The sequence below is a fragment of the Apostichopus japonicus genome, chromosome 21 (genome assembly GCF_037975245.1).
Source record: "Apostichopus japonicus isolate 1M-3 chromosome 21, ASM3797524v1, whole genome shotgun sequence".
Classification (NCBI taxonomy): domain Eukaryota; kingdom Metazoa; phylum Echinodermata; class Holothuroidea; order Aspidochirotida; family Stichopodidae; genus Apostichopus; species Apostichopus japonicus.
This window is the reverse complement of record NC_092581.1, coordinates 18,231,563-18,256,361: the sequence shown is the minus strand read 5'-3', so window position 1 is coordinate 18,256,361 and position 24,799 is coordinate 18,231,563. Positions and strand designations below refer to the sequence as shown.

Genomic DNA, 24,799 nt, shown 5'->3' with positions numbered 1-24,799 from the left:
TGGGTGGGGGGGGGAGGGGACCAGGGTGACATTTGACAGGTGGATAAGCTCAGTTGGTAGAGCACAGGGCTTGATATCCTGCAGTCACTGCTTGAAATCATATTCTATCCACAAAAAACGTTTGCTCTTTTTGATTTGGTCATATAATCTCCCAGTCAGCTATTTGTTGGTCATTTACTTGACCTGTCCTTTGGGACGGAAACCTCATTGTGAAGTTGTAAAGTTGGAAGCTATCGTAGCATTGGAATTTGTTGCATTTCAATGGAGTTGTAATGGAAACATACTGAGATGATGATTTACTTTGATGGTTAATGTTTGACATCGTTTTGTAGGTTGGGAAGCAGCAAGATGCTGAGCCTGGATGGCTTGGAGGTGAATTAAGAGGTCAGACTGGTTGGTTCCCTGAAAATCACGTCCAGAAGATGAGCTCAAGGCCAAACAGTCCTGTCACCAACGGACCAAGTGAACAAAAGTGAGTACACATCAATATCTCTGTGGAATAATTTGAATGAAAGTGCTCAGTCAATTTCCAAATAAGTAAAATTGTATCTTATATAGATTTTTTTACACTGTTTATACAGTAAAATTAGTTAACATTTGATAAAATGTTTGAAAAAAAAATAATAAAAATTACAGTCTCCATAAATAATATATCTGATATGTCAAAAATACTGGCAACTAGCACTCTTGTAGATGTTACCCTCACACACATATCCAATGAAGTGTTGGTTGAAGTGCTATGGCAGTGTAAAGTGAGCACCACTGTCAGAAACAACAAAGTTTTTCTAATGTTTGCAGGAAACCTACCATCCTTCTATGATGAATGTAATTTTTCAGTGACATTCTCAAAAAAATCGATCTTTTACAGGAAACCAGCAGTAGTCGTACCAAAACAGGAAAAGACCATTCAAGAGCCGCCACCCGCAGAGGACACTTCAGTTGGTAAAAAATCAGGATCTCCATTCACTCATGTAACATCTACCCCTCTGCCTGCTGACAGAGTGCAAGCAGCAGCAGAACCAAAGGTACTTGTTATTACTTACCTATGTATGAGTCAAGTTATTAAAGGTAATGTAAGACTTACCTTTGTATGAGTAAAATTATGAAAGGTAATGTGAGACTTACCTTTGTATGAGTTAAGTTATGAAATGTATTGTTAGACTTACCTTTGTAAGAGTAAAGTTATTAAAGGTACTGTAAGGCTTACCTTTGTATGAGTAAAGTTATGAAAGGTAATGTGAGACTTACCTTTGTATGAGTTAAGTTATGAAATGTATTGTTAGACTAACCTTTGTATGAGTAAAGTTATGAAAGGTAATGTAAGACTAACTTTTGCATGAGTAAAGTTATTAAAGGTACTGTAAGGCTTACCTATGTATGAGTTAAATTATGAAAGGTAATGTAAGACTTACCTTTGTAAGAGTAAAGTTATGAAAGGTACTGTAAGGCTTACCTTTGTATGAGTAAAGTTATGAAAGGTAATGTGAGACTTACCTTTGTATGAGTTAAATTATGAAAGGTAATGTAAGACTTACCTTTGTATGAGGAAAGTTATGCAAGGCAATGAAAGACTTACCTTTATATGAGTAAAGTTATGAAAGGTAATGTAAGACTTACCTTTGTATGAGTAAAGTTAACAATGGTAATGTAAGACTTTGTAAGAATGAAGTTATGAAGACTGTAAGACTTACCTATGTATGAGTTAAGTTATGAAAGGTAATGTAAGACTTACCTTTGTAAGAGTATACTGATGTTTTGTTCTTAATATTCATTTCCAATGATTCAATCTTGAGAGCAAAAATAAATACACATTTATAAACTGATTATCTACAGCAAACAGCCTGTGAAGGTGAATATATATATATGAATGCCTGTTAAGAATGCCTGGTCTTTCTATCGTAGCAGGATCTTCTTCAAAGGCAAACTGAATGAATTTTGATACTGGTATAAAAGCTTCAATGTTTATTGCTTATTATCTCTTGTTTTTCTGTCTCTTTTTCAGCCAAAACAGATTTCAGTGGAAGCTCTGAATGACTTTGAAGGAAAGGAGATGAATCACCTATCATTCAAAGCTGGTGATGTCATCACCGTAATCGAGCAACAAGACATGTGGTGGTCTGGAGAACTTAGAGGTAAAACCGGGTGGTTTCCCAAGGACCTGGTGAAAGAGGCAGGGTAAGAATATTGTCTTTGCATTGTCAAGTACAGTGTTGGGTCAAATTAAAAGTGAAATCTATCATGTTAATCTGTACTCTGCTAATTAAGCAACATCTTGCTTTTAAACGACCTCCGTTTCTTATGTTGCTGTACTTTATGTACATAAGATGATAAATCTTTTGATTGTGGAGTTATGAATGAGATTTCAGATGCCTTGCAGCATTCCTGTGCTCTCCATAACAAGGAAGTATGTTGGTTTGTCAGTATCAATGGAAGAATGTTTCAAGTTTGAATGGAAATGGCCTTCAAGACATGGTTGCTTTGATTTCCACTTTTTGCCCTTGTTCCCTTTTAACTTTAATAATATTTGGGTAGACTACTCTGAAACCAATGTTATTCTGATTGGCAATGGTTTACCATCAATTGAAAGAATTCATCAAGCCTTGACAAACATGAATGAGAAAACCATGTAATCGTTTTTTATTTGAACAGGAGCGCCGTCCAGACCACCAATATTGCAGTACCCACCGTGGCTGTTTCAAGAACCGTTCAGGAAGATGAAGGTAAATGCATGAATGTTTGTAAATGCGAACATCTTCATAGGGTGGAGTGCAGGAGAAGAGAAGAGTTAGCAACAATAAGTTTGGTGATTTGGTTATAATTTCAGGTCCCAATTCATTTTTTCTGAGGCCGGGGATGTTTGAGCCACATTGTGTATCCCGAAGGGGGTTACTTTATAGCATCATGAAAATAGTTGATCCTCTTTGATCCTAGTTGATATTTGATCCTCTCTGATCCTCAAAATAGTTGATTCTCTTTAATCCTAGTTGATAGTTGATCCTCTCTGATCCTCAAAATAGTTGATCCTCTTTGCTGTAAATAAAAGTTATTACTAACTGTCATTGAACATACATTATCCATTAGTTTGAGACTATCAATAAGTTACAAATAAATATAACTTAATAAAAAAAATAGGCTGTCCATTAGCAGTTATTTCATGGAGTCACTTCAGAATTTACAAAAGCATTTACAAATATTCATTTACATACATAATTAATGAATGATACATGTGCAAATGTCGATTCTTTTATTCCATTTTGAATAAACGCATCCACAGACAAATTTAGAATCTTATTGCTCTGTCCAATATATGTCGTTGCATTCTTCTTGAAAAAACAAAATAACAAAACCCTGTATTTTTCACCTGCAGCTAAATATGAAGCCATGTATCCCTACGCCTCGGCTGAGTCGGGGGATCTTGCTTTCGATGCAGGAGAAACGATCGTTGTCATCAAGAAAGATGGTGAATGGTGGAGAGGGCGTATCGGAGATAGGGAAGGGGACTTCCCTTCTAATTATGTCAAACTTAAAGAAATGCAACCACCTGAACTGCCCCCCAAGACTGGATCAAGAAAAAACGGTAAGTTTCTTTTTTCGGGGAAAAGTTTGCGAAGAGCTAGTTAATGCTGCTCCGACAGAATTCTGTTTAATGTAATAAAATATTGGGTTTATCTGTTCTCAAGCGCACTTTCCTGAATCCAAACACCACCAACAAACTCCTTGGACTCTGTTCATTAGGCGCTATGTCATTGGTTCTCCAGAGGGGGTTAATCACAAGAGTTTGTCTGTTTTCTGCCACAGATATTGCCAAGGTTCTTGCACCATACCATGCTACAGGAAAAGGTCAGCTTAGCTTGACGGTGGGCCAAGTGATTATGATCAGGAAGAAAAATGATTCTGGTTGGTGGGAAGGAGAACTTCAAGTAAGTATCAACCGCACAACACACTTCAGTATCAAGTTTCTTTTTTGAGGAAATCACCTACAATTTCATTCTTAGATTAGAATGAATCACCATCGATCCTAGAGTTTAGTATATCATTACAAGTCAACACTTACAAGTACATCCTTGGAGGTTGTTTCCTTACAGATTTGTTTCCCAATACTAGTATTATCCCAAGACTATGTATATTATATCACTTTGTATATTATATCACTAGGTACTTTGTATATTATATCACAGTGTACTTTGTATATTATCTCACTAGGTACTTTGTATATTATATCACTTTGTATAATATATCACAGTGTACTTTGTATATTATATCACTAGGTACTTTGTATATTATATCACTAGGTACTTTGTATATTTATCACTTTGTATATTATATCACTAGGTACTTTGTATATTATATCACTTTGTATATTCTATCACTAGGTACTTTGTATATTATGTCACTTTGTATATTATATCACAAGGTACTTTGTATATTATATCACCCACATCAAAGAAACCCAACAAAAAGACATCCTTTGAAGGGGCATCCTTCCAAATTATTATTTATTTGACTTTCAACAAAATGTCCAGAGGGAGAATTTTGATATTGGTCATAAATTTTAAGTGTACCTTTTTTTTTTCATTGTTTTGTGTAATGAAAGTTGAAATGCTTAATTATTCTAAAATACAATTTTTAATTTTTTCTTGATTGTTTTCATTTGGGTAGGCTCGTGGTAAAAAACGTCAGATTGGATGGTTCCCAGCAAACTACGTACAACTGCTGCCTTCGAAGACCAGCACATTGCCAAAGTCTCAGTCTCCACAGAGTTTGAGCAGTCCAGTGGTGAGTTGTAGGAATTTTATCTAAATTCTTAAAAGAGAAACGTTTGGAGAGAGAATTGACACGTAATGGTCTAAATCTAGGATGTACCTCACGGTAGATGAGGTTATGGATTTTGTTCTTTGTGTTATGTTTTTCAAAGAATGCACTGCATGTTTTGATAACAGAAATCACACAAAATTTGTCAATATTAAATGAAATTGCAGGCTTTACTATTTCACTGTATTTATAATCTCTGTGTAAATCTTTGATAAAACTCAAAATGCTTGGTTCTCATCAATAATCCAACACAAACAGAAAAATCTTTGCAGATAATAAAAATTACACCACTTTTATAGAATCATTTGCATAAAAGGTCTTTATTCTCTCTTTTGTAGCCATCAGACCAGAGACTTACACCAGGTTTAGAAGTTGGTAAGTAAATGTAGATGTTTGTAAATATAATTTCTTTTTCAAGTAAACATAATATAAGCTGACCTTTAGGTCAGATAATTCAGACCAGTAGTATTTAAAATTGTCACATTCACTGGTGGAATCAAATTCTTGATATAGCCTTAATATTTTGAAATTCTTTATTCAACCTTCCAAGAGCCGTATCCCTTATGTTTATGACTCTATTTACATATCTTCTTATTTCAAAAACAGTACAAGGCAATATATTTTGTCAAACAGGCAATGTATATATATTTCTTTTATCATTGAACCTTTTAATTTAATGTATATTTATTGCAATGTTAGTTCATTGTTACATGTGAGGCATAATATTGGCATGTTGCAATTCAAAATTATGTCATTTTTATGACAAATTTTCAAATCCTATAAATGAAACATTCAGGTAAGCTATATCTCGAATGTCTCGACAAGAAGCTTCCAAACAATCCCTTTTGTTAATAACAAATATTTTTCATTATGCTGATGTCAAGATATTGTTAGCACTGCAAGTACTATATCAGTCCACCTCTGGAAGATGATCTTATTAGGATCGCAAACATCAAACTGTCATGATTTCCTACACAGGGCTTTTCACTATAGATAATCAATCTGTTAACAGTTTCCCACCTGATGGTGAATTGCCCCCCCCCCTCTTTCAACAACACCAGCTGATTTTATGCTAATTCATCCTTTGTTTCTGTTTAGTCTCTCAGGTGATCACCCTCTATCCATACAATAAGACCAAGGAGGATGAGATCTCCTTCCAGAAGGGGATGGTCATCAACGTCATGAGTAAAGAGGAAGGGGAGTGGTGGAAAGGAGAGTTAAACGGAGCTGTTGGATACTTCCCTTCGAATTACGTCCAAGAACTGAAGGATTCAGGCCGTTCTGTTCCCTCCGATGATTGTAAGTAGACAAAATACCTCTTTGTTATTTAATTAGCAGTGTTATTTAATTAGCAGTGTTTGCTTGTGATTGATTTTTAGAGTTTGGAATGTTTGTAGATGTTAAAGCCTGATTATCAGGTCTGATTTGTAGCTGGACCACCCCTAGACAGTCTTGCAACCGTCATTGACCAAACTCTTACAACTGTCAGTAGTTTTAAGCCAATGAATGTAAAAAAATTAATAAAAAAATATTGGCTAAATTTGCCTGGAAGAAGTTTGTCTGCTTGATCCTTTGTTCATTAGCTTTAATTGATATATGTATTAACAACTATTGTAAGGATGAGTTTTGGTTGATCAGTTGCCATGGAAATGTGGCCAGGTGAGTAATTTAAATTTTCTTGTTGTCTTCCATGATTTAGAGTTTAGATGGCAAAAGTTAATGATCAACTTTGCTTTAAGGTGAAGACAAATTGGAATATTATCATTATGCTTAACAACCTGTGTTCCTCAATACAATCATTGCACTACTACTGTATCTGGAACTCCATTTTCCCCCTCCTTTGGTGCTGCGATAATTTGAATCCTTGGAAACTTGCAAACTGTCTTTGTTTAATATCCTAACAGTATCATGTTCACAGAACATAATTAAACCACATATGGACAGTTTTCTGCGAGAGAGATAATTGAATCCTTCAATGCAAGAAAAGTGCAAAATATCTAACAACAGATAAAATAGTTCATCTGCACCCGAGTGGCTGTTATACTTTTTTTGCTTGCAGCCTGCCCAAAATACACCTGCTATTAAACAAGTTAGTATCTAATGCTGGGAATTTTTAGAGATACTTGAAAGTTGAAAGGTGAAAGCTTATTTAAGCCATAAGAAATGAAGATCTACTAATGCAAATAATTTTGAATCATGTTAAAAAAAAAAATTAATACTTTTTTTTTTTTAAATCTTGAAAATTCAAGACTTTTTGACATTATTTTAGTGGATTGAGTGATTTATTTACTCTGACAATAGATGAAACAATTCCCACTGATTGACAAGGTGGTTTTTTCTTTTATTCATGTAGAGTTGTCGTAAGAAGAAACAAAGGCTGGGTGAGTAGACCCACTACCAAACGGAAGACCAGTCGGGATTCACTGCCAGACCAAAAAAAAAAAAAAAATTACTGATGGATGAAAATGGATGCGGCTCTTGCAGTTTGGTAGTGGGTCTACTTGCCATGTAGATGATAACCATGGTCTACCTGTTAGTTTAATATCCTATGGTTAGATTACACGTAGAACTCTGCATGGTAGAGTAGACCCAATGCCATTTCTGCGAGAAACAATCAAAACCTTCGTGCCACTTAGTAAGATAAATGGTAAAATTTGGAGAAAAATAATCTAATGTTAAATGGTAACGGTCCCACTGTTGGTCGTCGTTGATTCGATAGTAATGTTAATGCCTTAGACATGTGTGGTGTACTCCCTTTATTATTCTGTGTAAATGTTTTTGCTAAAAACTGAACTTTAGGAAATCTGATCAACCGTTCTTGCTATATTAACATTTCCCAATTGTTAACTGTTCTTGTGTAAAATGTCAACTTTAAACTAATCTATTTTAACTACTTTATGCCTTAACGCTATGTGACATCGTAGACTGTTTGACTCGACACATTCTACACAACAAAGAAACAAAAAGAAAAATCTGTTAATCGTTACTATCGGTAATGAAATGTACTCCTGGAGTTTTGTTAAACTGCGTAGAAGCATTCTCGGGATAACCTTTTAAGGTACTCATTAGTATGTGCGGCAGGGTTGGAAAACTGAATTACTTGAAGATATATTTGCTAGTACGGGCAATTTCCTGCTATTGGTCGGGAAACAGACAAGCACTTCTGATGCATTCAGGTACTTTAGATATTTGAAAGAACAAGTGAAGAAAGAAAAAGAAACTTTCCTCCCTCATTCAGAGTAACCTTAAGGAATTCTCCCTGGTTCCAATAATGGATAGAAAAGTAAAAAGCCTCTACTGTTTTCTGTTTTCCTTTGCTTTTTTAGCACCTCTTTTCTCTATTTTTCCCTTACCTTTTATTCCTTTACCTTGTTCCTATTTTGATTTCTTTTGGGAGGTGAATTCCTGCAAAGTTATTGAAATTCACATCACGGTTTTCCAACCCTGATCTGCAGTGTAAGCCATTACTGCCAGTCACTCTCCATCACACACAATATCAGGCATGGTCAGTACTGCGGTCAGTGTGTATCAGACACATGATCTAACTGCAGCATGTATGATGTATCATATATCATCATCAATGTTCTCTACGGTCTAAGAAAGCAAGAAAACAAGAGTGGCCAAGGTGGTCTCTCCAAGAGACACTCCATTTAGACAATATCATACATGAGCAGGGATATGCTCAGGAATATTTGAGTGCCGGGCAGATTGTGCGTTAGTGTGATCCACACCCTGGGAGAGGGATCTCATGGGTGGGGTACCCCCTCCCCACTGAACAAATTTTGCAAGTGAAGTATGCTTAGGTGGTGCTTTTTTCCCTATGCTGTGCCATGCATTTTCCCAGATTTTGGTTATGGTAAAATTTGTTAAATTATCATCAAAAAAGTGCCGGGCGGAAATGTTTAAAATACTGTTTGTGCTGGGCGGCATTCAGAACTGCTGGGCGCAGCCGCCTGGTGCCGCCCAGTGTGAGCACATCCCTGCATGAGTATTATAGAACTTTAATCAAATTGCGCTAAGGTAAAGAAACTAACAACTTCACCTACAACCAAACAACAATAGACTAGACCAGACTAGAATTTGTCTATGCCCGTAAGTTGGTGCTTAAATTTTCTGCAAAAAATACTTAAAATGTGAACTTTGAATTGAAAGCTGGATAGAAATCTCTGGTTTTTAGTTTCTATCCAAAGTTAGTTGTCATTCTCTCAGTTGAGGATTTTTGGGAAACGGCGATATTTTTTGAGGAGCTGTAAACTAATCGATGTGCTTAAACTGCAATATTTGTGATGATGCGTGTTTGTCATGATTCATTGTTAGCCCTAGCAAGTGCAGGAAGGTTTTGTAGCAGTCCATTGTATCTCCGAGGCACTAAAAATGTGTCGTTTGTTTTACTATACCGAAGATGAAATGTGCAATGTACCAATGTAGGATTGTTCTAGGATTAAAAGTAAACATGTTGCATTTTTAGTTTGTAAATTCAAGCTTGCATAATATACATTATACCACTAAAGAGAAAATGTCAAGTTGATCACAAAAGATACGGAGTCACTCTTTTTAGCGTTTTGTTCATGATAAAATGTAACATAAATTTACTTCAAAGCAATTCTGCCTATTATCAACTCTGCTTCATCCTTCAAAGCTCTCCAAATTGCTTGCTTAGCATTTCAAGAGAAAAGGAGGAAAGGAAAAAAGAATGCCAAAAAAATACCTCTAGTCAACAGTTTTGTCTAAAAAGGCATATTTTTTCATATTATGAAGCTGTTTAACTCAATATCTGAAGCATTATATCAAACTTATATTCAAGTAGATCTCTACAAATGTTTTTCATTATACTTCACTTGAAACCCTGAAACTGTCATTTAAACATGTTGCTTTTCTCTTTGGGTAAATGGATGCAATTCAGTCGAATAAAGGCACCTTATTATCAGGTTATTAATAGGTAGGGAATATCAAATAGAATACCTTAATGGTTAGGATATGTCCAATAGAAATTCTTAAGTGTAAGGATATGTCCAATAGAAAGTGCAATCATATGAACCAAAGAATACACTTCCTATGCATGTATCCTTCACAAACCAGAACATTTCCTAAGGTTATTTCCTAGTGAGGGTGGGTGGGGTGGTGTGGTTGGGGTGAGGATGGGTGGTTAAGGGTGGGGTGGGTGAGGGTGTTTAATGAATAAATGAATATTCATGATCTTTTATGCAAGTTAATGTTTAAAGAAAACATGAGTTAAAGAACTTTTTTTTTTCTTTTTTTTCAACAAAATTGAAAAATGAAAATCATACTTTGCATTGTGAGTGTTGATTGTAGTTGTATTTGAAAGAATGCAAACTAGAAGTACAAGTCGTGTGCAATAAATGTGATCAATCTCGTGCAGAGGCTCAAAGGGTCATAGTATTTATACTAAAAAGAGAAAAGTTGGAAGGACTATAAAAATAAATAACAGAAATGGTAAAGAAATAAAAATCACTAATTTCCCATATTTGATTGATGCCCACAAAGTTCCTCTTTTACTGGGTTGATACATTGTTACTAATTGTTAGCATAACATATCTGTACACATGTTGAGGTTAGCTGATGAATTTATTGAAAATGACTTGTGGAGGCTTCTGGCAAGTTGAGCATATTTTATTATACAACACCTAATTGTATTCTGGTCATTTGATTGGTCAATTGCTCGTTGATTGCATGCAAAATCCGCTTTATTCCACTCTATGAAATAGAACCATGGGTTATACTTTTTTGGTAGCACTTTTTTCAATGTTAAGAAAGCAGAGAAACCTGTCTGTTCAAAACAATCTGTTGCATGAGTGCATTTTAAATCCAATTACATCCAATTTTGAAGGTGTTGTATAAAACAAATAATGAATGGTTTCCATTCGTGCAATAGTGCAAATATTTTGTTTGTTGAAAGATGTAATTTGTTCCATTCAACTCGGCTGCGCCTTGTTGAATGGAACATTCCATCTTTCCAACTCATGAAATATTTGCACTATTGCACTCATAACCATTCGTTATTTGTATAATATTTAATGGCAATACAGATATTAAAGTTATGAATGGTACTTTAAGACAAACTCAAAAAGTAAATGATATTAAAAAAATAGTTGTTCTCCAGCGGGAACAATGGCCCTGTTATGCAATCGTATGAATAACAGAACCTTGAGATATTATCTTTAACAGCAGGCATGAGGAGTTTGTGAGTGTAACTTGCCATAATTGATTATCAGAAAAAAGAAAACATTGAATAATTATTTCTGCTTTTTTTTTTGAATTGATGTGCTTTTGTTTATTCCTTTTAAGAAAGTAATAAATTTCAACAATGAAAAATTGGAAAACACCCCTGCTGATGTCTGATTTGTAGCTTGCTCTGTTTTTGAAATAAAATACTAACTTATATTCATCAAATTTTGAATTTGAAATGAGCCCTCTGGCATACTCTATTACATGGTTGGTAATCACTAATAAATAAAAAAAATCTTTGTTTGTTTTTTCATATAATGTCATAAATAATGTTTTATTCATTCTGATATAATGGTTTGGTCCTGATTAATGTTATAAAACATGCCTTGATATATATTTTGTGAAATTATCAGAACTCATAAATAAGCATTTTCAATCAGAAAATAAAAACGCAAACAAAATGAGACATGATGGTCATCAAGGACATCACAGATTATTTGCTTTTTTTTATCTTTTAAAAGAAGCGAATCGTTTAAATTATTCTATATTTCATCAACCGAACAAGCTATGAAGCTAGAAGTTGGCCAAGTGTTTTTTTCTATTTGCATTCTCTGTATGGCATATATCCTACATGATGTTTAATTCTCCTTAAAAGGCCAGTTAATGATGATTATAATTCTCAGAATAATTCTAAGGTGATGAGGTCTAGTAGTCTCAAATGCTTCCATAAATCGAGTCACACCATTTAAACGTTTAAGCTAGAGTCGATATTATCCACCACAGCCAGTTCTTGATATTGACTTTTTTAATCGAAGAACAATATTTTTCAGCTTGTTATCGGTTTTATACTTTGACAACAGATTTATAAAAATTCGATGCTGCTAGTGTTGTCACAAATGGATGTCTATCTTGTTAACCTAATGTTGCCGACATTAAAGAATATCACAATGAGGAATTGCTCTTCCCCAATGTTTATAGTCCTACAAGAAATGGAGCAAATTATATAGTAAAAACAGTTCAAATACAAACAGCCCACTGATTTGGTCTTACAGGCTGGGAGTTGTGGCCCTTTTTTTTTTATGATTCTTTTCAACTGTCGTTAAAATGTGGACCTTGTCTCCGTTATATCATTCATTTTAGCGTCTGGACAAGTGATAACTCACAGGCTGTACAACCATACTTATACCTGTGCATAGTACAAACTTACTTGTACCTACTTGGGTATTTGTGTTTTTGCAAGAACTGATTCCCCCACCTGTGTAAATTGATAATTTTTTAATCTCCTAAAAGTGATGCTTTCATCATGCCTGCCAATTTAATATGACAAATTGACCACGGTTGATATCCTATTGCATTTGTAAACTACTTTCAGAATATATTCAGATTTTACATAATTTTGGTTATTTTCCTATTTGTTGTTTCACTAAATATATATATATATATATATATCCATATATTCAATCTCCTTTTAGCAAAATGTAATTTTATTTGAGAAAAACATTTTTGACAATTTTTTTTTTTTTTAACTTACTCAGAAACCAACAATAAAGACATAAGAAAAATTAAAATCATCTTGATAAGCTATATTTTATACTACTAATATTGATGCACTGCCACTTGAAATAACTATTAGCAAGTAGAATTATTGTAGTCATTTTGTTCAGTTGTTACAACTCTTTTCCTAATCCTAAACAAACCATAATTATTCGTGTAAGTTGCAATGATATCGTAAAAATGACCATTTATAATCAGTCCATTTTGTTTTTGTCAAGTAGCTAGTAGCTTTCTCAATTATGATATCATCTCCTGTCACAAAATAACTCGAGAACAAAACTATATGTCATATTCTTGCAACAGTGTCACAAAAGTTGAGGTATTTCCTTGAAAATCTATTTACTCTTTAAACTGAATATAGACAGATGCTGTTGCTCGGGAGCCTTAACTAATTTGCATATAATATTCTGGGCTGTTGTTATTATTATCGACACTGTTGAATTGGTTGGGTTAAAATGCTGATTGCAATATTTATCAAATTGTTACAGGGTAGCATTGATGAAGATATGAATGTAATAACGCAACTGGCTGTGTAAGATGCTATTGTAAGGCAGAACAAAACGATTTTGTCATAGCTATATTCACTTCCATCTCATTATAGAAGTAAACCTGGGACTAAATATCTCTAAATGTTTTACTCTTGGTCATAACTTAGCCAGTTAAGTACTGTTTGTTATTCCTGCTGCATGATGATGTTTAGTTACATATTTTAAAAGCTTGGACAGTTCATCCTCCCCAGTGATTATTACCTATGTGTGTACTGTATTCCAAATTTGATACAAATTTAACAAGGCTCATCACATTGCAATGTGCTTCAATGTGTAAATATTTAACCACTCTTAAATGCCCCTCTGCTAAAATACTTATATCAAACTTTCTGGCCAATATTTTGACCGACTCATGCATATTCATAGGAGTTTAATTGCATTGATATTATTGCTTTATCACAACACAAAATTGTATTTTTTTTCACTTGTCAAGTGTGATATGATATGCTGTGTGTTTGCTCCATTTGCTTGACAAGAAAATGTTTCTCTTTGTTGGAAATAAACATATATAAATTAATATTGGAATATCCCATTGCTCCCAGTCCCCTCATAGTGGAGTGTCATTAAATAATAATACACAGTGGATAGGTTGTGTTTAGAAAATTTGATAATTGAAAGTTCAGAGTTTAGGACATAAGGATTATGTTGCATTCAAACCAGTCCTTACAGTGAAATATTTTCACTTGTGTTCGTTTTCAGAACCATAGCAAAAATTGAGTAAAACACACTGATCTGGTGCTAATTTAACAAAGATTGGTAATTAAGAGAGAATTAAAAGTTATATCATTTAATTAGTTGAATACATAACCTTTAAGAAGAATTTATGGTCAAAATGTTTGCATTTTGCCCCCTGTAACCACATTAAACATCTCAATTAGCTTCCATATTCGTTTAAGTTTGTAATATCTACTCAGTATAAAGTAATTTGATATTTTCAAAATGTGGAATATGCTTTTAGGAGCAAGTGTATGATAGTACCATACCTACCATACATTATAAAAAAATAGAACCAACATCTTCAATTATATAAGATTTATTGTTTCAATTTTGCTTTGCATGTAATCAGTCTCGTCAAATATTTATTGCTCGCTTAACTTGTTACTCTGAGAACCTTGGTGACTTATATTATCATTTTAATTGCTTCCATTTTTAATTTTTTTTTAATATTTAATAACAGTAATGCGCACCTCTTGACTGTTTCAGAACAATGATCATTAAGAAAATAATCTGAGATGTTTTAAACTTGCTGATCAGAATTTTTTGTTTTTTGTCAATGTTGCTGCAAATGGAACAAAATAAAATTTGAATCGTACCTGTAGATTTGTTCAACATTATTTCTTGGTTGTGTGAAAGTTCTAACCTGTGTTTTAATGTTGTGTGGAAATGCTTTAAAGAAGAAAAGAGTCACTATAACTTGGTTGACTTGAACAGTGTTAACTGCCTACGGTATTATAACTGAAATTGAAACAGATCTAATCATTGATTTTGTTGTTGGCTCGACCCCTGGCAACTTAATGGCCACCCCTCCACCAATGCCCATACTTGTTCTGTCCATGTTTCACCCATGCCTTGCCCATTTTTATCTTCCTTTCTTTTGTACCCTTGGTAAAAATATTGATGAAATAATAGTCAACATGGACGGTGCTTTACTGGCAAATATTTCTGTCATCATGTAGTTTCAAAAATCACTGTAGAAGTGTGTCTGATAAAACCCCAATCTCTGTTGCAACGCTAAATTTACTCATTTTACTGCATAAGATATTTTTTATCAAACTTTGTTTTTCTTTTTTTTAAATGGCCATGAGCCAACGGAGGTGACCTTGTCGAGAAGTCCTTCAAAAATATTACAATCCTAACCAGTAGCCTACCATTGGAAATGTTATGGGTGACATGCATGCAACACATTTTGTCAAGTGTTGTTTCTAATGAAGTCCCTAAGTAACCGTGGTAATCTCTGTTTGCAGAGGCAGTGGAGGAAAAAACAATTTGCAGTACATGACATGTTATTAACTCTGCGACCACAGGTTGTTGAGTCATTGCGATATTCAGGGCTGAAAATTCTTCAAAGTGTCCAAGTTGTATCAATTTGTTTAGTGTTTGCCTCATTAATTTGCAATTCGGAGACAATAATCTGTCGCCAGTTGGGATTAATAATTTAGATTATGCGTTGCGGAAAGTCAGTTGTGGTTGTTTGAACTGTTTGTTTAAATTCAGTTTAAAAGGTATTTTCCCAAGAGATATCGGTAATGGTCGCTGGGAGTTGGATTAAGACTGCAGTCAATCCAGATATTTTATCCTTTCATTTAAGGATGTGTAAAATAGAATAGCCTATGTCACAACATGTACCACAGATGATAGCACTATTTCTCAAAGTTGAAGATTATGGAATTATTTGAAATAAATGATTTGTTTGATATCGGTAATGGTCGCTGGGAGTTGGATTAAGACTGGTCAATCCAGATGATATATTCTTTCGTTTAAGGATGTGTAAAATAGAATAGCCTATGTCACAACATGTACCACAGATGATAGCACTATTTCTCAAAGTTGAAGATTATGGAATTATTTGAAATAAATGATTTGTTTGATATCGGTAATGGTCGCTGGGATTAAGACTGGTCAATCCAGATGATATATTCTTTCGTTTAAGGATGTGTAAAATAGAATAGCCTATGTCACAGCATGTACCACAGATGATAGCACTATTTCTCCAAGTTGAAGATTATGGAATTATTTGAAATAAATGATTTGTTTGATTTCGTTAATGATAGCACTATTTAGCTGGGAGTTGGATTAAGACTGGTCAATCCAGATGATATATCCTTTTGTTTATGCTTGGAATTTTTTGTTGTTGAAATGTTCAAATATCTGCATAATTTTGTCTGGGTCTGTAGAAGTATTTGTCATTAATATTATTGTTTCAATTATGCTAGTCTCCAGCAAGGACAAGTTCCAAGTTGAAGATTATGGAATTATTTGAAATAAATGATTTGTTTAAATTTTCGTTATAGGGACAAAGGACATTGCTCTTCTGGAGAACACTCCAGAGATGGAACGGAAGAGGCAGGAAAGGATTCATGAACTCATCATGACAGAGGAAAAATACGTTGCTGATCTGCACACAGCTGTGGAGGTAAGAAATAGGATTTTAACATGTAAGCTTGGTTCCCATAGCAACATTGGAAGCCATGACTGTTTCACTGATCTGCACACAGCTGTGGAGGTAAGAAATAGGATTTTAACATGTAAGCTTGGTTCCCATAGCAACATTGAAAGCCATGACTGTTTCACTGGTCTGCACACAGCTGTGGAGGTAAGAAATAGGATTTTAACATGTAAGCTTGGTTCCCATAGCAACATTGGAAGCCATGACTATTTCCTGATTCTGCAGAAGCTGCTAAAATAAGGGATGTCTGTTCTTATTTACTGATCTGTCAACTTTGGGTACTTCTGTCTTTTATCAAAGATTTATTATGTCATCTATGGTGTCATTAGTTCCATTTGGGTATTAGGAAATGGGGGTGGGGAGAGGGGGAGGGAGGGGCTCACCTCGGTTGGTGTTTTGCTCAAGTTATATGGTATTACCTTCATATTATATAGTGTTACTTCCTCAGAGATGTTGTTATTACCTTCATCTGAGATGTTGTTCTGTTAGTTTAATTGGAGGAGTTATTACTGTTAGCTGAGATTGTGTTTACCTTAGAAGTATTATTATCATTATTTGAAAAACATTTGACATGGTGTTCCTTTAATAGGAGGTGTTAATACTTTCATTTAAGATGGTGTTACCTCAGTGGAAAGCGTTTAAACATCATCTTAAATACCTTGATCAGGGTGTTAAAACCTCTATCTGAGATGTTTCTACCTTGAATGGGTTGTTTATTACCTTACTAAGGGAGTTACCTTGAATAATGGGAGATGGTAATGCTTTCATTTAAGATGTTGGCGTTTAAAAATTGGATGTAATATTATCTGCGTCTGAGATGATGTTATCTTGATCAAATGTGCTGTTACCTTCATCTGAGATGGGGTACCTTTGATAATCAAAGGTGCATCTGAGATGGTGTAACCTTTGATAATCAAAGATGCACCTGAGATGGTGTTACTTTCATCTGAGATGGTGTTACCTTCATCTAACCTAACAGTTCCTATTCCCTCTAGTTTCCACTAGATTTCTATGGTGACAATGTCTTGTCAGTATTCCAAATATCATTGTGTGCTGTAATTCTATGGTCCATAAAGTTAACATGAACATTTTACCAACATTTTTTTTTCCATATTTTTTATTACATATCTAGGTTTTCCATAAACCTCTGGAAGCATCAGGTATTGTTTCAGCACAAGATCTGTCAATTATCTTTGTTAATTGGAAGGAAATCATTCATTGCAATACCAAAATGCTCAAGTAAGTATTAATTAATTCTTTCTTAACTATCTTAAAGGTTATGTGTGCACTGTGGCCAAATATTGTCATGATACTTAGTGTTGTATGAACCATAATAATTACACTCATTAGTTAATATATCCCAAGAAATGTTAAAAAGGAGAGAAGTGAATGATTAAAAATGTGCTGTGTCATATTTGATGATGCGACATAGCTGTTTTATCTCAATGGGCCCAAATGAACTCAAATATCACACTTGAATTTTTTTCCCTAATTGTTTATAATGTAGATTTTGATAATTTGTTTTTATAAAAGTGGAGTCTTTTAACAGCAGGATAAAAAGTTTGAACATAACTTTATACTTATTATAGTTTCATGATTTATGTAACTACTGCCTAACATTAATGGATATTATACTCTATAATGGGATTCAAGTTCAATGCCCTACCAGTTGATGTATCAAGTCCTTAGTCACAATCCTTCATTTTACCAATTGCTTAATATGTAGCGTACACAACGGTTGATTTGGGCACACTGATTTAAACCACTGTGTAAAAAAGCACTGTCCAATTTCTTGTGCAGTGTGCGATGTGCAGATTCTTTGCTGTTGCAATATGAAAGTGAGTAATTTTAGATTTGAATGTTATATGACGTTATTTGGAATTTAATAACTTGTTAAATCCTGCCCATGGAAGTCAATTAAACTGTTTTCCATTTTTTTTTTTATTCAATAGAGCTTTTAGGGTTAGGAAGAAGATGAGTGGAGTTAATCAACCTATACACACCATTGGAGATATCTTATGTGAACAGGCAAGACTTCTATTTTTGTTTTAATTATTAGATTGTGGCATCTGGTGCATCTTCCTTTTGCATGGATATATACACCCCTCTACCCCCCCCCCACCCCCTTGCTCCTGCTCAGGTACCAATCCTGTGCACCTGGTGTGTCTTTTGTTTTGACATATATATCCCCCTCTCCTCAACCCTCCAACCCCATGCTCTTGCTCATGGATAAATCATATGTATGGTCCTAGGTTTCCCCTGTGCTTTGGCGATCTCAGACTATCACTCATCAGTTAAAATGCCCAGTAATTTTACTCACTGATGTCTTAATGTCAGTGGGTTGTTTGTCAATCTCTAGTTGGTTTCTTTACATGTCTATTGTGTAATACATTAATGTCAGTGGGTTGTTTTATCTCTAGTTGTTTTCTTTACATGTCTAATGTGTAACACTGTCCTGTCTATTGTGTAATAATGTCTATTGTGTAATATACTTCTGTCCTGTCTATTGTGTCTATTGTGTAATGTGTAATAATGTCTATTGTGTAATACTTCTGTCCTGTCTATTGGGTCTATTGTGTAATGTGTAATAATGTCTATTGTGTAATTCTTCTGTCCTGTCTATTGTGTCTATTGTGTAATGTGTAATAATGTCTATTGTGTAATACTTCTGTCCTGCAGCTGGCACAGTTTTCTCCGTACATCCGATTCTGCAGCTGTCAACTAACAGCATCAAGTTACCTCCACAAGAAGCTACAGAGTGATGAGAAATTCAATGAGCTTGTGAAGGTATTGAAGTAAAAAATTGTGTACTCTTAGGATATTTTCAAGTTAAAAGTGTTTTCAATAATGATGCTATTGTGTTAATATGTTAAATCAATTCAACCCAACTTTATTACAAACCTGTAGATGTAAAAACAATTACTGAACTGTGCCTTCACAGATCAGCCTTTTCATGTTTACAATGTTTACATTGTTTACAATGTTTGCAATGTTTCCATGGTTACCTCCTTCACTTTCACTATGACAACAGTTGCCTCCTATCATCATAGCACAAGACAGCTTTGAAACATAGCAAGTATTTTAAAGTTACTTTGTAAACTGATTTTCCGCCATTCTACTCTCTCACTAACAGACGCTGGGTCAAAATCCACGCACCGCTGGCATGCCACTCAGCAGTTCTCTGATAAAACCGATGCAAAGGATTACAAAGTACCCATTGTTGATACAAAAGGTTATCTTTCATCATGTTCTTTATGCTATTAAATCGCAGAAGGTGTGGATCAACAAACTGTACCACTGTAATTAATGAACCATTCCAGTTTTGGAGGCTGAGCAATACAAAATTGATTCTGTGTCTTACTATGGGTATCCTTTCATTTACAGATGAATATTCAGAGATTTGCCTTTGTAGTAAATGACGCTTTCTATTTTCTAAACTTATCATATTTCAAGGCAACTGCAGAACTAGTAGTAAGGATTAAAGGTGTTGTGTCTGTGTTCTCTTCTAGTTTTACTTTGTCTTTGGTTGCTTTTTATCTGGGTTTATTTCAATTTAAAGCTGTTTAGTTTCCAAATTTTGTGATGCTGTATGTGTAATATTTGTCATAACATACCAAGAGTAACTTCAACATTTTTGTGTTTCTTAGGGAACCTTCTGTTGTATTTAGATTCCTCCAACTTATTTTTAGCAAGCTCTTTATATTTTGTTTAGACTAGACTTTAAAGCACACCTCCAGAAAGTAAAAAAGTTATGTTTCTGATAGAACCTTTCTCATGTAGATTCCTTTTCTTTCTTTTAGCAACCTCTTGAATTTTCTTTTCTTCTTTGGTAGGTCTTAAAGTACACCCCTGAAAGCCATTCAGATTATTCCACTACAAAGAGTGCACACGAGAAGGCGGAGGAACTTTGTAATCAGGTCAACGAAGGTGTCAGGGAGATTGAAAACTCGGAGAATCTGGAATGGTTACAGACACATGTTGAGTGTGAAGGTCTTGCTGAGGTAGGAGGAACTGTAAAACTGTTGTTGTCAAGCAAAGAGGCTAGTTGCACATTTGTGAATGTGAAGAAATTGTTTAGCCTAGTTTCTCAGAACAATTATGATCACTTTCTTTTCTGATATGGGGTAAAACATAACTTAATACACAAATATTGCATGTTATAGTTGACATTGGGAAGGCACATCGTTGCAGAATATCTTCGATCAATTGATTGATCACTTAATTGATTTTTGGGATTATTCCAGTTGTTTGAATAATCCTACAGAATAAAAACACATTTTCAAACGTTATTTGATGCCATTTTCTTTTCTGTTTTCAGGAATTGGTCTTCAATTCCCTGACCAATTGCCTTGGTCCCAGGAAATACATCCATTCTGGAAGGTTACATAAGGTAAGTTATTAATAAAATGGTGGCTGTTTCAATATTAGCCTGATATAATTTTTTATTTTTTGACAAGTGGGAGGGATTTGGCAGGGTAAGAATCATTTTGTGTAAACGATAATAGAAAACAGCTTCAGGTTATCTGTATCGGTAAATTACAGATAAAGAATGTAATACGTCGTTAAGTGACTGGGGTAGGCTTCTGGTAGCCATCTTTGATTACACACTTGTGGTTTGTGTGCTATCTGAATATAGTCACACTCAAAGATTTCACAAGAGCAGAAACATTTAAACAAAACAGGTTGTCTGTTATATTAAATCTGAATTTTGAAACTTCAAGAATGAAATATTACCCCTTTTTTGTTTTCAATATTTCTCTTTCCTCAGGTGAAGAGCAATAAGGAACTCTATGTATTTCTGTTGAATGATTTCCTTCTGTTTACTCAACCAGTCAAGCCTGGATCAAAGCCATTCATCACACCAGGAAATCAAAAACAAGTCGAATTTAAAATGTACAAACAGGTGATTAAAAACAACACATATATCCTTTTCCTCTGTTCTTAATTTGTAATTTTTTGCCCCTCCGATTCTGGTGTCCATTTTTATTGGTATTAAGTCCTGTCTTTTTGAGGATTTGTATGGAACTACAGTATTTATTTTGTAATAAAACAGAAGGAAGATATGAATATTATCAATGTTAACCAAACAACTGGTAATTTCATAATCTGATATATATTATGTGTTCTAAATATTTTTGATGATTTATGGTCACATAACATACATAGTACATAGGCTACACACCTAGACTCATCACGCAAAGTCAACACAAAGGTACACAATATGGAATATGAACATGCCTGGTGTTAAAAGAACATATTAACTGGACGAATTCAGAATTGCGAGACATTTGGTTATTTGTTAACGTTATGAAAGGAATCAACAGATGCATCAGTGTTTCAGGTCTTAACCTATTTATTATGTGTTTTTGTGGTCCGTAGCCATTATTCCTAAATGAAGTCGAAGTTATTGTCCAGGAAGATGTCAGTTCTGAGGATTTCATCTTTCATGTCAATCATGGAGATAGAGTCTATGCTCTTCGATGTGATAGCAAAAAAGAACTGTAAGTAAAAACATGCCTTCCATTTTCCTTCAAAGTTTATTACAAAGCATAGAAGCATTTCTTGCTTACTTCTTTTTCCTTTTTTAATACATGCTTATCTTTGATTCACTGACCTCATGACCGCATTGGTGTTTTATGTTTGTCGTGGGCAATTTGTAATTTTCTTATCCTAGCTCATCTAGGGGTATTATAGCTATTTGTGGTTTAATTATGATGCATTTATCCTATCAAGAAAACTGTACTGTTGGGAGTTTAAGATAAGAAATGCTGACATTAACATGAGCTTAGAATGTTTTATCTCACTAGATCTAGGATGATTAAGGTGATAATCATGCTGGGAAAGTGTCCATTAGCTATAGGTTGCATAAAAAAACCCGCAGTTGTACTGAACGGCAGGTTGTTTCCAGTTGGTTAGCTGAGTGATCAGTCCCATCTTTTCGCACCTTAGTTGAGCTGCCTTTTTTATTATGCAACTCATCACACAGCTAGTAGCCAAAAATCACTATCAGTTCAAGGCAGACATGGCAAGGTGTGAACAAATCAATTCTTCCAAACACACCAATATTCTGTTTGCAGGAGAGATAAAGTTTCAGTAACTTGAGGTCAAGAGAACTGAAAAATGCAACCTATGGTTAATGGACTAATTCTCGTCATGTTAATCTAACTAAGTTGTTAAGTTTCTGGATTACACTTGACGTTGTATTCTTTGCAGTTCTAAGTGGATGGAAGCGATAGAGTCTGCCTCTTCACACTACACAGAGACAGAGAAGAAGAAGAGGGAAAAGGCTCAAAGAGGTAAAACAATTTAATTCCATGTTCTCAAAGTAATTATAAACCAGATGAATGTTTATTTTACTTTGATTAAAACAGCATGAAAAGAGTATTAAGTCTCTTAACTGATGTTGTTCTTGTAGTTTACTATCTATTGAGTCAACTAGTTGGCTGTGGGAAGCTGTAGATGACAAATTTGTTTCATTAATCATCGATGTTAAGCAAAGGGGTTTCTTGTAAAAGCAAAATTTTGAAGATATTGTATTGGTTTAGTCTTGAATTTTCTGTCCGTCTATAAGTGACTTGTTTATCTTGTCTCTATTTATCCAGGATTAGAAAGGTTTTTCCAAGTTTTACGAGTATTACTTGTTCTTCAACTTGCAGTTTTCTGTTTTAAGTAGCATTTACCATACTTTGTGATGATGAAAATGTCTATTAAGTTAGACTCTTGAGATTTTGGGTCTGTTCCTTTCCTGTACCTTGTGGCGTCATACTGCATTCACAAAGTATTGTCTAACTTAGGGACATTAATTGAGGTGAATTTGACTCCAGTTGCATGATCAATCAATTTTATGTAAGTTATTGGTAACATTTATAGAGAGAGCTCTTAAGTGACCTGCAACTGGCGGGTTAAACTCGCAATTGATGTCGCAAACCTGCCGGCCCGCACATACTTGTTGAAAAAGCAACTTTCACAATATATGTATATTGCTTTAAGGTGTTACCCCTTCCCCTTATTCCCCTCTCCAAATAACCCCCTCCCTTATACTCCTCTCCAAAATACTTCCTCCCCTTATACCCCTTCTCCAAATGACCCCTCCCCTTATACCCCTCTCCAGATGAGCCCCTCCCCTCATACCCCTTTCCAAATGACCTTCTTCCCTTATACCCCTCTTTAAATTACCCCCTCCCCTTATAGTTTATACCCCTCTCCAACTTCTCCCCTTCCCTTATATCCCTCTCCAAATACCCCTCCCTTTAACCCCTCTCAATTTTATGGATCACATGTATCATGACCAGCATTTGCATCAGGAAAGGTTGGGAGCTGTGTGTTTAATACAGGATGATGTTTTTAAGTTGATTTTATCACATTTAGCTAGCTGGTCACGGCTTGTGATTAAGGTTACAAAGATTTAATCCTGGTTTACTTTCAGTAAATAGACCTGACAATCTAATGTTTTCTGTGTTCACAGCTCGTGCTGAAAGAAGTAAAGGAGTTGGTCGATTGATGGTTGTTATCATTCAAGGGAATGACCTAAAGGCATCGAATGGTGTCACAAGTAAGTACTATGGTCTTGATTGCATCTACAGTGTTGTCATTAGTAACTACTATGGTCTTGATTGCATCTACAGTGTTGTCATTAGTAACTACTATGGTCTTGACTACATCTACAGTGTTGCCACAAGTAAGTACTATGGTCTTGATTGCACCTACAGTGTTGTCACGAGTAAGTACTATGGTCTTGATTGCACCTACAGTGTTGCCACAAGTAAGTACTATGGTCTTGATTGCATCTACAGTGTTGTCATGAGTGAGTACTATGGTCTTGATTGCATCTATAGTGTTGTCACAAGTGAGTGTTGTGGTCCTTTTTACAGTGACTTCAGTAAGTGGTATTTAGAGTGCAGTTCCAAATGCCACTGGGTCATTGTTAAAATTGTATTTATATATTTTTGTGAACTTATTATGATACATTGTACTTCTATATGAATGCAATGGAAACATAATTTTTTTACAGCAATTAAAAATTGATGTTACAGCTTGTTTATATTGTAACCGTCATGCCATGGTATAGAACTTTCCATCTGGAATTGCATAAATAGCTAGATTCTTCTGAAAGATAATTGCTGCTGTTGAAATAATCCCTACATTCATGTTCACATTCACGTTTATAGTTTACATTTTATCATTATTAGAGTGCTTTCTTATTGATTAATTTCTTTGTTTGTATTTAAGATACCTCCGATCCGTATTGTCTCGCTAGTATGGGTGGACAAGAGAACAAGACTAAAGTTGTCCTACAAAACTTAAATCCTGTCTGGGATTCCAACATGCAGTTTATCATACGTGATCTGGAACAAGACCTCTTGTGTATAACAGTATATGACAAAGATCTCTTCACACCGGATGGTAAGACACGACTAGTAATGTATTCCTCCATGAAACCTCAGTGCATGCTGGGAATCCTCTATAATGGAGGGGCTTCATGAGAAGGTGGGGTGGGGGGGGGTTCACAAGAAATACCTTCCATTAGTAAGCT

At 34.8% G+C, this 24,799-nt stretch overlaps 1 protein-coding gene across 2 annotated transcripts in view; it reads left to right on the top strand.

Moving 5' to 3' along the window:
* The window catches only part of LOC139963128 (intersectin-1-like), a 61,439-nt gene that overhangs the window by 33,986 nt on the left and 2,654 nt on the right, over positions 1-24,799 (top strand). For both annotated transcript variants that reach the window (XM_071963669.1, XM_071963668.1), the window contains 21 exons: positions 333-472; positions 869-1,025; positions 2,003-2,175; positions 2,650-2,720; positions 3,368-3,577; positions 3,799-3,920; positions 4,660-4,776; positions 5,151-5,187; positions 5,911-6,111; positions 16,112-16,233; positions 17,399-17,505; positions 18,219-18,294; positions 18,946-19,053; positions 19,400-19,498; positions 20,100-20,267; positions 20,585-20,656; positions 21,035-21,169; positions 21,646-21,767; positions 22,480-22,562; positions 23,732-23,818; positions 24,496-24,669. In XM_071963669.1, coding sequence (XP_071819770.1) covers positions 333-472; positions 869-1,025; positions 2,003-2,175; positions 2,650-2,720; positions 3,368-3,577; positions 3,799-3,920; positions 4,660-4,776; positions 5,151-5,187; positions 5,911-6,111; positions 16,112-16,233; positions 17,399-17,505; positions 18,219-18,294; positions 18,946-19,053; positions 19,400-19,498; positions 20,100-20,267; positions 20,585-20,656; positions 21,035-21,169; positions 21,646-21,767; positions 22,480-22,562; positions 23,732-23,818; positions 24,496-24,669 — 2,581 coding nt within the window. The remainder of the gene's footprint in view (positions 1-332; positions 473-868; positions 1,026-2,002; positions 2,176-2,649; positions 2,721-3,367; positions 3,578-3,798; positions 3,921-4,659; positions 4,777-5,150; positions 5,188-5,910; positions 6,112-16,111; positions 16,234-17,398; positions 17,506-18,218; positions 18,295-18,945; positions 19,054-19,399; positions 19,499-20,099; positions 20,268-20,584; positions 20,657-21,034; positions 21,170-21,645; positions 21,768-22,479; positions 22,563-23,731; positions 23,819-24,495; positions 24,670-24,799) is intronic.